Source organism: Monodelphis domestica, chromosome 7 (genome assembly GCF_027887165.1).
Source record: "Monodelphis domestica isolate mMonDom1 chromosome 7, mMonDom1.pri, whole genome shotgun sequence".
Classification (NCBI taxonomy): Eukaryota; Metazoa; Chordata; class Mammalia; order Didelphimorphia; family Didelphidae; genus Monodelphis; species Monodelphis domestica.
The window spans coordinates 173,693,349-173,708,999 of record NC_077233.1 but is presented as its reverse complement, the minus strand read 5'-3'; the positions used below and the strand labels follow the sequence as shown (position 1 = coordinate 173,708,999).

At 39.1% G+C, this 15,651-nt stretch overlaps 1 protein-coding gene across 8 annotated transcripts in view; it reads right to left on the bottom strand.

Moving 5' to 3' along the window:
• HMOX2 (heme oxygenase 2) overlaps positions 1-15,651 on the bottom strand; it is a 33,401-nt gene continuing 17,750 nt past the window's right edge. For 5 of the 8 annotated variants that reach the window (XM_007498756.3, XM_056806094.1, XM_056806095.1 and 2 more), the window contains 5 exons: positions 4,804-4,938; positions 3,367-3,484; positions 2,179-2,670; positions 873-996; positions 1-781 (listed from right to left, as the gene is read on the bottom strand). In XM_007498756.3, coding sequence (XP_007498818.1) covers positions 657-781; positions 873-996; positions 2,179-2,670; positions 3,367-3,484; positions 4,804-4,892 — 948 coding nt within the window. In that variant the 5' untranslated portion in view covers positions 4,893-4,938 and the 3' untranslated portion in view covers positions 1-656. Of the gene's footprint in view, positions 782-872; positions 997-2,178; positions 2,671-3,366; positions 3,485-4,803; positions 4,939-5,237; positions 5,293-15,651 lie in introns of all 8 variants that reach the window. The other 3 variants (XM_056806092.1, XM_056806093.1, XM_056806097.1) reach the window with 1 other exon arrangement.

Sequence of the window (15,651 nt, the reverse complement as noted above, 5' to 3'; positions counted from 1 at the left end):
TTTGAAGTATAAACTTTATTGGATATTTTAGCATTTACATTGGTTACATGTGGAGCCGAACACTTTGCTTCTGTTCTGTCCAGAAGGAACAGCAAGGGTTGGTGGCCTGAAGGAAGCGGACAAATTAAATCTGGGGTAGGAGCTGCTCCCCAGGCCTAGAAACACAGGCTCTTTCCCTCCCAGGGCTATCTGTCCCCCTGCCCTTGGTGTGGTGGACACAACGTAGCAGCTTTATTTCCCCTCCTTCCACCCTTACAAGTTCCCATTGTTCTGAAACACCTCATCCACTGAGTGAGAAGAGAGGAAGGAAGAAAAGAGCCCCAAGTAGTGGTGGAACCCTCAGGGGAGGGGTTGACTCCACTGCATAGAGGTTTTTGGATCTAAGCTGTGCTCCCTGGATCTCCAAGTTCTGGGTTTGAGTTCTACTGCTGGGGAGATCCATACCCCTACCCTTAGCAGCTGGGTTACAAAATCATTGCAAAGAGCAGTCTGTTAGGCATTGACTTTAGTGTCTGGTTTTATTGGTTGCTCGTTTTCTCAAACCCAGCTTAAAAAAAAAGTCACCTGAGGAGGTGGTTTAGTCAGTGGGTTAGGGTAGGGGTAGGGGTGTTGACTGGGATCATCCCTGGAGGGTACCAGAGTAATGGGCTCCTGCTTCACATGAAGTACCAAGCAATCAGTCCACAAACCAGGGCCAAAACAGCAAGGAAGAGTTGAAGGTTGAGCTGCCTCAATACAGCCGTAGCAGTTTTGAAGGGGCAAGCGCAACTCTCATGGGTACCTGTGGGGGCAATGCCAATAGGAGACAGCATGGAGTTAGAAAGCCAAGATGCCATCCCTGTTTGGAGATTTTGGAGAAGGGTAAGACCCACCTTTACTTTGTTGAGCAGCATAGTAGGGGCACTTGCGCACATCTCCTTTCCCATCATGTAAGAACTCTCCATCCTGGGATTCTTTGCCCAGCAAAGAGCCAACCTTGTCCAGTTCATTGAAAATCTGGAGGAGTAGAGTAGCAACTGAGTCCTAGAGGAAATCTCTCTTGAGGGGCTAGGGTGGCAGGTGCCATGACTAGAGCAAGGCTTGGTGGCAGAGTTCTGGGCAATTCATTAAAGCAGCAAATTTCTGTTGAATATTTCAGGCTAACTCTGTAACCCCTGGCTGATTTAGGTTAATCTTAAAATACCCACTTCTAAAGAGTGGAGACTGACCCCAGATCTGCTGTGGCAGCTTTTCTTGGTTCCTCAGTCCTTTAATCCTCTTACTGGAAAACATCCAGGGGGACCATCATACCAACCCAGGGAAGTCTCACTCCCAATATTCTTAAGGATTAAGATTAAGAACCGAGTAGTCTAAAAGCATTTAAAAAATAAACACACAAAAAGTACTGAGAGCCAGTTTTGGAGTCAGAGCCTTGGGTTCAGATCCCACCTCTGACACATATTGGCATCTTGAAACGTCAGTGCCCAGGAAATTCTCTAATTTGCACAACAGTTGCAGATTTATACTGATAGGCATGTGTCTCTTGTTATGGGGAGGTGAAAGCCTATAACTAGATGAGCAGCATTCTACACAGATTATACTAAGGATCGGAGGGTCCCCTGGAACAGGCCCAAAGATTTCTTCATTATCAAGACCCTGTGCCTAGATGGATGGAACCTGTTTCTTGACTGATGAAATCTGGCATCTCAAGAGTTTGACCAGACATTTCTAGGGCTTCTTGCTAGCCTCAGTGGGCCTCAAATGAGCTGTTGTATTCCTTCAATTGAAGCATATAATTCTAGAGCTTAATATCACCAGTCCTAAGACACTTTTTGAGGCTGCAAAAGGAACATCATCTTCCTAACTTGTCCTCTCCCTAAATCTAAGTAGGATGCGCAAGACACTGAACTTGCCCTGAAATTGGCTTCTCTCCCTTCTGAAGCCAAAAAGTGAGCCTTAGTCTGTACCTGGATAGTGAAAACCCTAACATTTTCTGAAATATTTTTCTATCCTGGAAACAGAAGGCTCTGATCAGCAAAGACTTTAGTAAAAACAAAAATTACTAGGTAGCTTCTTAAGCTAAAAGGTGGTGGCCAACTACATTTGTTTGGTCAGATATCATATTTACCCTTTTCCAACATTACCACCCCTCCAATCCTAAGCAATCCCACTTGCCCCCATTTATTCCCCTAGTGATACCTGCATGTTGTACTCAAAGGCTCGGTTTGCCTCCTCAACAATTTTCTCCTTGGTCTTCATATCCAAGTCCAGGGCATTCATCCTGGCCCGATAAAACTGCTTGAACTGCTGGGCATTGTCTATATTCTCAAACTGGTAGAACTGGGTCCCTTCTCCTGTGCTTGGTAGCTTCAGTACCCGTTGGGCCACCTTCCTAAGCACCTGGCCACCAGAAAGGTCCCCCATGTAGCGTGTGTAGGCGTGGGCCACGAGGAGCTCGGGCTCATGCTGCCCCACATAATGGATTCGGTCTATATAGCTCTGGGTGGCCTCTGAGCACTGCAATTGTTCCTTCCAGTCCTTTCCAAAGAAATACTCCATGTCCTTGGTTAGTGCCTCTGTGCGATGTAGCTCCACGGGGAAATATAAGGGAGCAAAGGCTGGGTGGTCCTTGTTGCGCTCCATCTCCTCTTCCAGGGCCAAGTATGTGAAATAAAGTGCAGTGGTAGCTAGCTGTAGTGGACAGGGCAAGGGAGAGGTGGCAGGTGTGAGTGTGGGTACAGCAGCTTCAGGGGCTCCAGACTATTCATTAGCACACGAGTGGTCACTAATTTAACATCAGACTCTTTAGAGGCACAGCCCTAATGTGTTCTTCACAAATGAAACATCTGGGCCCTCCAAGCTTAAAGCTTTAGCCACCTCATCTCCTCTGGTTAGACAACAATCTAGGGGGATTGCCGAAATTCCTGCTGGCTGTTTTCTATAGAACACCAGCTGGATGCACTGGTAGGCCTTAGTCTGGACACCCTGACAGTCTTCCTGTTCCCTCTCTGACTTTCACAGATCCTCTGGTGACCAGAAGGTCTCTATGAGCCACTATGCTTTAAAAACAGAAAAAGATATAATCCTGGACCACACTGTGCAAGTCAAATTTTATAAGTGATATCATTTAAAATATACTTCATCTTTTAAAAATCTTACATAATGAATTCCCTAACAAGCAAATATGAATTTCCCAGTTTAATTTTTAACTCAGATCTTGATTCCCTTCATCTCCAAGAGACAGTGGCAGCTGGGGCTGCAGTATTCAATCCCCACATTAGGATGAAACCTACACTGGTGGGGAGGTACAAGACTTTCCCACTACACCAGCCAAACTGTCCTCTACTCTAACATTCTTGGGATCCAAAATAATTTCAGAGTACAAACCTTAAAGAGATCCTTCTTGATGTGCCCTTTCAAGAAATCTTTGACAAACTGGGTATTCTCAGCACGGTCATGGGACTCCTTAGTCCCTTCCTTCAGGAGCTCAGACAGATCTGTTATTCTACGGAGAGAAAGCCCAGAAGTGGGATTTGTTGAGCTTGGTGGGAGGCGGTCCTTACCTGTGTACTAGCTCTTGTGCTCAGTTTTTTTTGCAAAGTGCTTTTAAAAGGACTTCTTGTCAAACCCAGACATTCAGTAAAGACTGTGCACCATGTCCTTGCTGGTAAGACTGACACATCCTAACCCTAACACATGGACAACAGATAGAGTCTAAATCCCAGCAAGTCAGTTTACTGAGGGAGAGAAGAAAAAAGCTGGGCTGGTTCAACCAGGTTTGCTGGCTCATTGAAAATGAGAGCTCTCAGCAAACCCCTAGAGCTTTCTGAAACCCAGCTCCTAGGAGAACCTATTACGAGACTGAGGGTTTTTCAGGCCATGCTATGGATTAGAAAAAGACAAAGATCTGACTGTAGTGGTACAGAGGTGATGCCTCCCTATGGGTGAAAATATTCTGCTGCTACATTTACCCAAATACCAGAAGAAATATATTTCCTGGTATGAATCTGTCTTACAAACATTTCACCAAGTCCTCAAGAGAACAAAGCTCCAAGGCAATAAGTCTCCCGCTGGACCTATTAGAATCTCAGGCTAGACGTGTAGAGGTGGTTAGTGACAACATTCCTGAGGCTTAGGCCTCTTAAAAATCTGGCAAGAGTCAAAACAAGAATTGAGGCATATCTGCAAAGTGGGACAAGATTAGGTAATCACCTGATAATCTAGTTAATAAGCACTAAAAACGGGAGGAAAAAATATGATTAAGAGAAAAAAAGGTATGTACCTGCTAAAAAGGTGACAACTGGGAACCCAAGAAAACTCCAGGAGCCACCTTAGGCCACCTGTTATGCCTGTCCTGCAGCTAGCACATGGGAACAATATTTTACTATGAGGGCAAGAGACCTAGTGATGCCAACATGTATCAAGTGGGATAGATGGACACATCAAGAAGGGTTTGACAAAGTTAAATAAAACACATTTTCTCCAATTACTCTTTCTTATATAAAATCACTGAGTTTAAAAAAAATGGAAAAACAAAGTTATGGAAATCTGTGATGAAATGTCTCACAACTACTGCTGTGTAACTTCTCAAAGTCCTAAGAGGAGATTCAAAATCAATGTAAAAACATTTTGGAAAAGTGAAAAAGTCAGTTTTAATTGCATCGTAATTCTGTTAAGCTATAGATTCAGGGCTGTTACTGTAAAGAGAAGTACATACCCCTGATATTAACAGTTGTAATACAAGTTTGTCCATCTCAAAATAAAAGGAATTTGAATGTGGTGAGGGAAAAGAGGAAGTTGTTATTTTAGGTTTAGATCACTCACTTTATGTGGTTTTCCCGTTCAGGTGTGCCATAGTTTTTTTTTTCAGATTCATCCACTCCATCTGATGGTGTCTCCAATTCTGAAGACATTATGGCTTAGTGCAGGCTCTTTGGGTTTTCTTTCACCCCTCTGATCCTGCAAGGAAACATTTAGGGAAAGCTAATGACGTTTTCCTGAATGTCCATGGAATTACCATATACTCTTCCTGACTACCCATGAAATAGACCAAATACCTCAGAATCATTTTTCTTAGAAATACTATTCTACCCTGGGCATGCTAGCATCCATATTTCACTTTGAGACAGTCCAATTCCTATCAGAGTGATCTGTACCTTTGTATAAAACAAAACAGCAAAAGCCAGTTTTCCATTTAATTCTAAGTCAAGCTGTTCTGAACAGTTTTATTTAGGAATGCCAACAGGATCCCAACCTACCTATATCTGATACATGGTGTCAAGGTCTGTGCTCCCTTGTCTACTGAAGACATGACTGTGTTTGAGAAAGAGAACATAGTTAAAAGGTGCTATTTCCTAAACTACTGAGACCCATGGATGCACATCCTTTTAAACTCAGTTGAGTCCAAATTACTGCAAAAATCCTACTTTTGAGTTTGGACAGAGACATAATCTGGGAGCAAAAGGCTGAGAATTGAGTTTACCAATCCTTACAGGTAGCTATAAAATAAATTTGATTTGCTTAGAAGGAATCTGATAAGGGACAGCTGGGTAGCTCAGTGGATTGAGAGGTAGGCCCAGAGACGGGAGGTCCTGGGTTCAATTCTGGATTCAGGCATTTCCCAGCTGTGTGACCTGGGCAAGTCATTTAACCCCCATTGCTTAGCCCTTACTACTCTTCTGCCTTAGAATCAATTCTAAGACAGAAGATAAGGGTTTAAAAAAAAAAAGGAATCTGATAGAAACTGCTAATTTTGGCTTTTCTCTAGATTCTGTTTGCTGGAAAACTGTGACTTGAGATTGAGAAGTATTTGGATTTGTATAAATTAAGTCCCCCTAACAGTGAAGATTTGTCCTCAGAAAGTGTCTTCCATTTTTTTTTTTAAAGTCTAGCAGTCCTGTTCTCATCAATTCAGCTCCACCTATCCATCTCCTAAGATACAATGCTTCTGGCATGCCCTCACCCTCAATCCATTTTCTTTCTTTTTTTCCTGCACTGAAGAAGCCTGGGATTTAGTGGTTCGAGGTACATAATGGATTTAGTTTCACTGTCTTTCAATCATCAAGCTTCTGAATAGGCAGGGAGTACAAGCTACTTACGACTCAATGTATATGATATAGGAAGATTGGATTCCTAATAAACCTCTACAGAGCAGCTTGAATTAGAATCCAAGATTATTGGTGTTAGATGCTTTATCTTTTGTTGTTGTTTTTTGTTTTGTTTTAAACAACAAAGATCCAGATTATCTCTTTGCAGTGGAATGGAATGTCCTGAAGTGGCATTTGGATGTGCGCCTGACACAGTCAAAATATGGGTATAGGTCAAGTATAAAGTAATGATTAAAGTGTTTTTTATTTATTTCCTGAACAGTGAGTTGTTTCTCATGCAAATGTCAAAATTATGTAAGATTGCTTGAAAGATAAAAGAGCAAGACATCTTGACATTTATATGGAAAAACAATCCATTCTCATCTAAAGTCCTATTTTTCTTTCTGTATGATATATTAGAATTGATGTATTAGAATTGATACTAAGTATTGCTTCTGAGGCAGAAGAGTGGTAAAGACTAGGCAACTGGGATTAAGTGATTTACCCACGGGTACACAACTAGAAATGTCTGAAGCCACATCTAAGCCCAGGTCCTGCAGCTCTGGCACTATCCACAGTGCTTCCTAGCCTGCCCCAGTCCCACCTTTCTGCAAGAAGCCTTTCCCAGTCTTCCTTGTTCTTAGGGCATTCCTTTCCAGACAACCCAATTTAACCTGGATATATTAAGAGCAGGTGCTGTTTTTTGTGTTTCTTTGAATTCCTGGCTCTTAACAAAGCACCTGGCACATAGTAAACATCTAATAAATGCTTGCATGTTAACTTGGCTATCTCCCACTCATTTTTACCTACTGAAATCCTTTCTTTCTGACCTAGCATAATTATTACATCTTCTACAACCTCCCTCACCCCTTTTTAAAACCCTTGCCTTCTCTCTTAAAATTAATACTACATATTTGAGCTGTAAGGTAATTGTGGTTAAGTGATTTGTCCAGGATCACAAAGCTAGGAAGTCTCTAAGGCCAGATTTGAACCAAGGATCTCCTGTCACCAGGCCTGGCTCTCTCTCACTGAGCCACCCCATGAGCCTTTTTGTCATCCTGTCAAGCTACAAGTGACCTCTCCCATAGTATAATTATTTGTGAATATTTTACATCAATATACTAGACTATAAGCTCCTCAAGGATATTTGATCATATTGTATCTTCAGGGCTTACCATGGTACATAGTACATTGTAAATGCTACATATCAAGTGATTTCCTAGTTGAAAAAGGATACAAGATGGTTATAATCAATAAATAAAGATTGAATAAAATTGGATATATGTCAAACAGAAGAAATTATTGGAAACAAAACCAATGTTTCTGATCATAGAAAGATAAGTGTGCACAAGAGCCACTGTAGTCCCTAGTAATAAGAGTAGGCCCCAGTAAAATCACAGCCATAGTTTAGAAGTAGTCAGACACGTAGCTTGCCCCCCCAGCATGAGAACTCAATCCAGTTCCTCCCCAAATACTAAATGTCCTTCCAAGAAATTACTGATGTAGGAATTCTTTGAGAAATTCTGTTAGATGGTTACACACACTGACATATTGAATTACCACCTATAGAAAACTCTGTTTAGAACCACTGAGGTAATCGACATCCATTGTCTCTATCTTGTAAATCATTACTAACCATTGTCTCTGCAAAAGGCTTACCTAATCCCTTAGCCTACATTACTTTCTCTATAAAGTATGTAGCCCAAATCATTAAACTTGGTCACTGATCAGCAAGAGGCCTTGGAGTCTGTCTATAAATCTGTCTTTTGACCATCCTTATCCCAACCCTGTTTCTCTTATCCCATTCTGTGACCCACAAATAGTTTGTAGAGTTGGACTGGACAAGCCACAACCTTTAAAATGTAAGACTAGAGAGAAATACTTTCACTGATTTACAACACAATAATAGGAGAGGCAACATGGTGCAAGTGGTGGATAGAAAGTCACCTAGGCACTCAAGAAGACTTGCCCTCACTTCTGATCTATCATTCCATTTGATAGGTAACTTCTTTAATCTCTTAGTGACCCAGGCAACACTCTGACACTCTAAGTTGTAAAGCAGGTCCCAATCAGAGTTCCCTATAGAGTAAAATCACTAGTCCAGGCCCAAATTAAAATAATCCAACAAAGGTTTCCTATCTCCCAACTCTGTACCTCAGCATAGGTTATCCTGCATGACCTATAATGTTCTCCCTCTTCAATTCTTACTCTTGGAACTCTTGCTCCCTTGCCTTTTTTTGGGGGGTGGGGGTGGGGGAAGGAGTGTAAATTACTTGATTAATTAAGAATATTTTCCCATGGTTACATGATTCATGATTTTTCCCACCCCTCTTACCTCCCCCCTCCTGGAGCTGACAAGTAATTCCACTGGGTTATAAATGTGCCATTGTTCAAAACCTATTTCCATATTATTCATATTTGCAATAGTGATCATTTAAAGTCAAAATCCCAAATCATGTACCCATCAAATCACGTGATCGATCATAGGTTTTTCTTCTGCATTTCTACTCCCATAGTCCTTTCTGGATTTCTACTCCCATAGTTCTTCCTCTGAATGTGGATAGCATTCTTTCTCATAAGTTCCTCTGAATTGTCCTGGATCATTGGCTTGCTGCTAGTAGAAAAGTCCATTACATTTGATTGTGCCATAATGTATCAATCTCTGTGTTCAATGTCCTCCTGGTTCTGCTCCTTTCACTCTACATCAATTCCTGGAGATTGTTCCAGTTCACATGGAATTCCTCCAGTTCATCATTCCTTTCAGCACAATAGTATTCCATCACCAACAGATACCACAATTTGTTTGGCTATTCCCCAATTGATGGACACCCCCTCTTTTTCCAGTTTTTTGCTACTGTGAACTTAAAAATTTATTCCTACTACCCTACTTAGACCATACTTTAGGGGAAGATGAAGTTGTAATCTCCTGATTGAACAATGAAGGTACTTAGTTCTCACCTTATAGTGAAGCTAGAAGGTTTAGCTAAATCTATTTTTAGATCTAATACAAAAAGGTGTTAAGTAACTATAAAGATTAAACTAATCACAAAAAGGTCAAATAACTCACAAAAGGTGAACTTAAAGAAATGTTAAGTAACTCTAAAGATATAATCAAATCAAAGAAGGTGAGAACTAAAAGTATGGGCAGGCTTGGAGAAAAAGCCTTTAATGTGATTGGTAGATGTGAAAATTTAGAGGAGACACAAGGATGAAAGGTCTATATATTTGAGATTTTTCGTCCCTCAAGGACATTCTCTCTCTTTCCCTGATTGGCAGTGGAGAGTTAGCTGAGAGCTGCGTGCTGAGCCTTTTGGCATCTTAGCGTGGCTAAAGCTATTGTCTGGTTCGGTGGTGAGTTTCTGGCTGAATTTTCCTCCTTTACTTTCCAACTTTTTCCTCTCAGAAGCCTCTAATCTTCTTCAGAGACCTAGAGGCGGGGAGTTTAAAACTCCCCCTGGCATAGGCCAAGTAGGAGATATCCTATATCCTCTTTCCTCCTTAAATTACCATAAATTTCCAGACTGACTTGGGAATTTTATTTGGCAACCATTTAAATCTAGATTTAAAGTCACAACCCTAAAATTATCTGACACTACTACAAAGAGTGCAGCGATAAATATTTTTGTACAGTATTTTTCCTTATTATCTCTTTGGGATACAACAAACCCAGCAATGGTATGGCTGGATCAAAGGTCAGGCAGTCTTTTAAAGTCCTTTGGGCATAATTCCAAATTGCCCTCCAGAATGATTGGGTCAATTCACAACTCTACCAGTGATGTATTAGTGTCCTAATTTTGCCACATCCCCTCCAACATTGATCACTTTCCTTTGCTGCCATATTGGTCATTCTGCTAGGTGTGAGGTGGCACCTCAGAGTTGTTTTGATTTGCATTTCTCTATTTATAAGAGATTTAGAACACTTTTCCATATGCTTATTGATAGTTTTGATTTCTTTATCTGAAAATGGCCTATTCATATCCCTTGACCATTTATCAATTGGAGAATGGTTTTCTTTTTTTGTACAATTGCCTTAGCTCCTTATAAATTTGAGAAATTAGAACCTTTGTTAGAGGTTTTTGTTATAAAGATTTTTTCCCCAATTTGTTGCTGCCCTTCTAATTTTGGTTGCATTGGTTTTGTTTGTACAAAACCTTTTTAATTTAAATGTAATCAAAATTATTCATTTTACATTTTGCAATATTTACTATCTCTTGCTTGGTCTTAAATTCTTGCCTTTCCCATAAATCTGACAGTATAGTATTCTATGTTCACCTAATTTACTTATAATTTCCTTCTTTATATTTAAGTCATTTATCCATTCTGAATTTATCTTGGCATAAGGGTAGGAGATGCTGATCTAAACCTAATCTCTCCCATACTGTTTTTCCAATTCTCCCAGCAGTTTTTGTCAAATAGCAGGTTCTTGTCCCAAAAGCTAGGATTTTTGGGTTTATCGTACACTATCTTGCTGCGGTCATTGACCCCTAGACTATTCCATTGATCCACTCTTCTGTCTCTTAGCCAGTACCATATTGTTTTGATGATCACCACTTTATAGTACAGTTTAAGATCTGGTACTGCTAGGCCCCCATCCTTCACATTTTTTTTTCATTAGTTCCCTTGATATTTTTGAAAGCACTGCCTTCTTAAATAAAATACTCTTTCCTCCAGTTGTTGGGCTATTGTAGCAAAAACTGCTTTAGTTATTTTGAATATATCCTATGAATATACTGTATCTCTCCAGTAGAATATAAATCCTTTTATGACAGGGACCACCATCTCACTTTTGCATTCGTTTTCCAAGTGTTATCCTAAGGACTTAATAAATGCCTGACGATTGATCTAGAATTATTAAGAAACTGATACATGTCTATGAAAGGGTGTGTAAAAATATAAAAGGGTAAAAAGATATAATGCATACCCTCCAATGTAACAATAATGAAGGGTACAAATAATTTTTGGAATATCAAGTCATATGAAAAGATGTTCCAATTGCCTAATAATCAGAGAAATTAAAATCTAGTCAATGTTAAGAAATGACTGTATAGATCTAGCAAAGTTGGCAAAAATAGCACAACACAAAAAGGATCAAATTCAATGCTAGTAGGGCTGCATGGAAATGGGTAGCCTGGTGTAAATATTTCAGAAATATTATAGATCCTTTGATCTAAAAATTCCATTGCTCAGATGATTTCTGAAAGGTATAATGAAATGGAAAAAAGGATACAGTTGTATAAAAAAAATAGCATTATTTTTATTAGCAAAAGACTACATATCCAGTGGCCAAATAAAATTATGATATAGTAATATAACTGAATATTAATGGAATAGCACTATTAAACTAAGTATGAACAGGAGGAAATGTGGAAAGCCTTAGCCTCTTAATTTGTCTGAAACGTCAATTTCCTATCTGTAAAGCAAAGGTCTCGAAGGTCCCCTCCAATTCTTAGATTTTTTATCTTATTATCCCACCATCAGGAAAAGCTTCACAGACCTTGAAGGAAGGGAAAGATTTTCAACAAAGATGAGGGAGAAGATTCCATTCCAGACATAGGAGATGGACATGACCAAGGATTGAGAGAAGTATTTTATGTAAAGGGTTAGGTCCAAGTGTGTATGTAATAGGGAGTAAAGTGGAAAGGTACAGTGGAGAAAAACTGCAGAGGATCATGATGAATACCAGGATTAGGATTTTACATTTAGAAGATGGCAGTGGCACAATCGGAACAGCAGACCCTTAAGAATGCTCGGGTCAGGAGAGCCGATGAACACTTTGATCAACAGCCTAGACAAGATGAACAGTTTGACTATCACAGAAGTCAGCCAGGTGAGAGGATGGGGTCTAAATCTAGGATGGGAAGAGGTGATGAAAAGGCTAGGTTTTAGATGGTGATAGAAGATGGGTTACTAATGAGAATGTGAGAGAAAGGACAGATATGTGGGGGTGAGCTTATGAGTCAAGTTTTGCTCAACATGTTCAATCTGATGTAGCAGGAGGGTATCCCAGATAGATGTTAAAGAGGCAGTTAAAAAAAAAAGGAAGAAAATAGATACTTTAGAGGAGCTCTAAGAAATTCAGGATAGAGAGAAGGATTTGGGAGTAATCTGAGCACAGAAAATTAGTTTGCTGCCTTGTTCAAATGCTGATTCCTTTATTTCCCAATCACCAAGAAAGATATGTTGTTTTAATAGAATGCAGGATTCTTAGATCAGATGAACAAAACAGGTGCCACCTGTGATGGCCTGTCTTCAACCTCATTAACCTTTTGCTTGCCTTCTCATAGTACATCCCACGTATGACTGTCTTCCCAAATGTTATGTGGCTAGGAAATATTAGGGATACTAGGATATGGTACACTTTAATTATTTCCCACATAGCTTGATTTGTATATATTTGTTTGCACACTGCCTCTCTCATTAGATTATAAGCTCCTTGAGGGCAGGGACTATCTTTTGCTTCTTTTTGTTTCCCTAGCACTTAGCAAAGTACCTAGCACATAGTAGGAGTTTAACAAATGTCTGATGATTGACTGAAAGCTAGCTTTGAAACACAGAATCTTGGCTAGGGTTCAAATTCTACACCTGACACAGAATGGCCATGTGACCCTGGACAAGTCACTTATTAACCTCTCTTTTATTGTTCTGGGAACTTTCTAAAACTAAAAATTGCAGAGAGTAGGCGGTGACCTGCATTAATAGTAGTACAGATTCAGTTCTTATCCCCCAAAGGTAAAGTGGCTAGGAAATGTCAATAATTTTAAGGGAAAAGACTTTAAACCCAATGATAAACCAGAGAAGTTAGAGAACTACCCCAGTTAGGGTGCAGATTTTTTATCTTGGTTTATCTTTAGACCTGTAAGCTATTGTACCAAACATTTAAATAATCCTAACAATACAAACTTTGTTTTCTGTGGCTCGTGCTAAATATTACCTATTATCTATATTGGTCTGAATAGAAGTGGCCTTAATCTAGGTTATAACCTTTAAAATGCTAACTGTTTTTGAAAGGGGAAAAATATATATATACTGAGAAAAGTAACAGCAAATATGGGTTTTATATAAGCCTTAGTTGTAAGGAAAAGTGTAGCTTCCATCTGGATGAATACTTTCAAGGGTCTGAGATCTGTATGAGTGCCCTTCTCAATGAGGCTCTCTTTTTAAGTCTCATTTTCCTCACTTGTAAAATGAAGAAATGACTTGTACCATGTATATATGATCTGTAAGGTCGGTTTTGTGACTCAAAGTCAATGATCTGAAGATCCCAAGGTCTTATACAGGGAGTGAATGAAGTAGTGGCAACAACACCTTGACTAGAATCTAGGCCACCTACCTTCTAACACAGTCCTTATTCTATTCTATTAGTTCCCTCAGCTCCTAAATGCTTCAAAGCACAAGTATCCTTAACTTCTTTCTAACTCACAAAAAGCAATCTTACTCAGAAGATTTTTCACTTTCATTTTAATTCCATTAACTTAGCTTCTGATTTTAGTTGTCAAGATGAAAGAAAATAATTTTCAAGGAAAGGAATTACAAGATTAAATAACTGGAATACCAATTGGCATAAATCAACTGGGACAAACTTACGAGTCCCTACATTCTTACATTGTCAAGATAAAAGCAGAAAGCACATACAACCAAATGGCAAACCAAGCTAGAAAATTAGTCTCTTCTGTAAAAATCCACACACTGGCCTATGCTTAGAAAGCACAAAGAGCTAGAAGCTGGCAAGAGCCAGAAGAAAGCTTAAGTGAACATCTATTTCCATATTTTCCAACCCAAAGTAGAGTGTATACCAATAAAGTACCAATTTCTCATGCTGATAAGTTCTTAGGAAGAAAAAAATGCAGACTGATCCTTGGGCATTCATCTGGATACACAGCATCAGATTCAATTCTTCTGAGAAACAACTGTGACAATGCCCATCTCAATTGTATGCATTTCTGCTTTAGAAAAACCAAAAGGTTTTACTATGGGATTCCCATCTGAATGAGACCCATTCTAAGGCTAATAAAATTAAAACAAAAAATTGTAAATCCCAGATTCCTTCCAACATCATAGTTTAAGGAAAAATACATGAAAAAAAGATATTATGCATTTGGTAACTTTTAAATGAATTTGTGTTTTATTGATCACAATAACATCTAAATACATTAAAAAATAACACTCATTTACAAGCCATATAATTATTTATGCAGGCTATAGAGGAAATGTCTATAGATACAAAGACCCTTTGTAATAACTGGCCTATATGCTAGAAACCACTGGATGACTGCCAATCAATGGTAACAGCTAAAGTGGCCTATATACAACAATGGTCACATTAATGTCTTATGGCTATTTATATCATATAAAAGATATCATAAGAGAGACATGGAGAGATCTCTCCAAGAGGAGATGGTACAGTCCCATACTGAGAGAAGACTTTTGAGCTATATCAGTCCTGCTACTATCGGGGGATCCAGAGGAAGGCCACATGGACAAAAGTTGCAAAGGCCAAGGAAATGTAGATTCACTGTAATCTGCATTAATGGGGGAAAATACTCACACCAAGGAAATCATGGATTCACTGAAGAGATGTAGTTCTTCTCATGACCTCTCAAAGCCCCAAAACATGGCAAAGATTCATGTCTTTCAATAGACTATTTTTAAACCATTGTTAAGAAACAAATTATCTATAAAATATCTATAAACCCTAAGCATTGCAAGGAATCCTGGGGCCATCTATTGTGTTTTTCTTAATAAGGTAAGTGAAGCCACTTCTTATCAACAGGTGTCAAGACTCCCAGTATGAAATGATGTACACAGGATATTCTGTTCCCTTTACCACTGTTGCTTGTTATGTTACTCTTTATATGTAAGGCATAAGCTAATTAATCCTTGTCTTCACAGACATTTATGTGCTAAGAGACAAAATATATTTTTAAAAGGCAAATGATTCTATGAACCCATACAATTCATGTACAAAAATCTGCTGCCACAAAATGAAAAAAGTTTGATAAAGGCTCAGACTTAGGAGAAGATGGATCTTCTGTTTTGCTTTTTCAAAACCAGCTATTTGGTAAGAAAGGGGAAGGCTGGGAACAAAATGGCAACCAAAAAGAGACAAGATAAAGAAGGTAGGGATAGTGTGGGGTCACAAGGCAATCTGGGGTGGGCTTGACAACAGTAAAACTTCTGTACAGTGAACTGAAATGCAACAATAGCAGGTAAGAGGAGAAAAATCAAACCCATTCTAGCTGCAGTGAAACCCAGACTCAAACACCATACTTCAGTCCTGGATTTTAACAAGCCAGCATGCAGCAATAAAGGATTATCAGCTGCCAGAGTGAAGAAGATAGAGAATACCTTTATATGTATGTATGTATGTATGTATGTGTGTGTGTGTGTGTGTATATATATATATATATATATATATATATATATATATATATATATATATATATATATATATATATATATATATATATATATATATATATAGAGAGAGAGAGAGAGAGAGAGAGAGAGAGAGAGAGAGAGAGAGAGAGAATTCAAATAAAATTAGGTAAGAACATTTCCAGCACAGTCTACCAACAGGTGGAAAGTG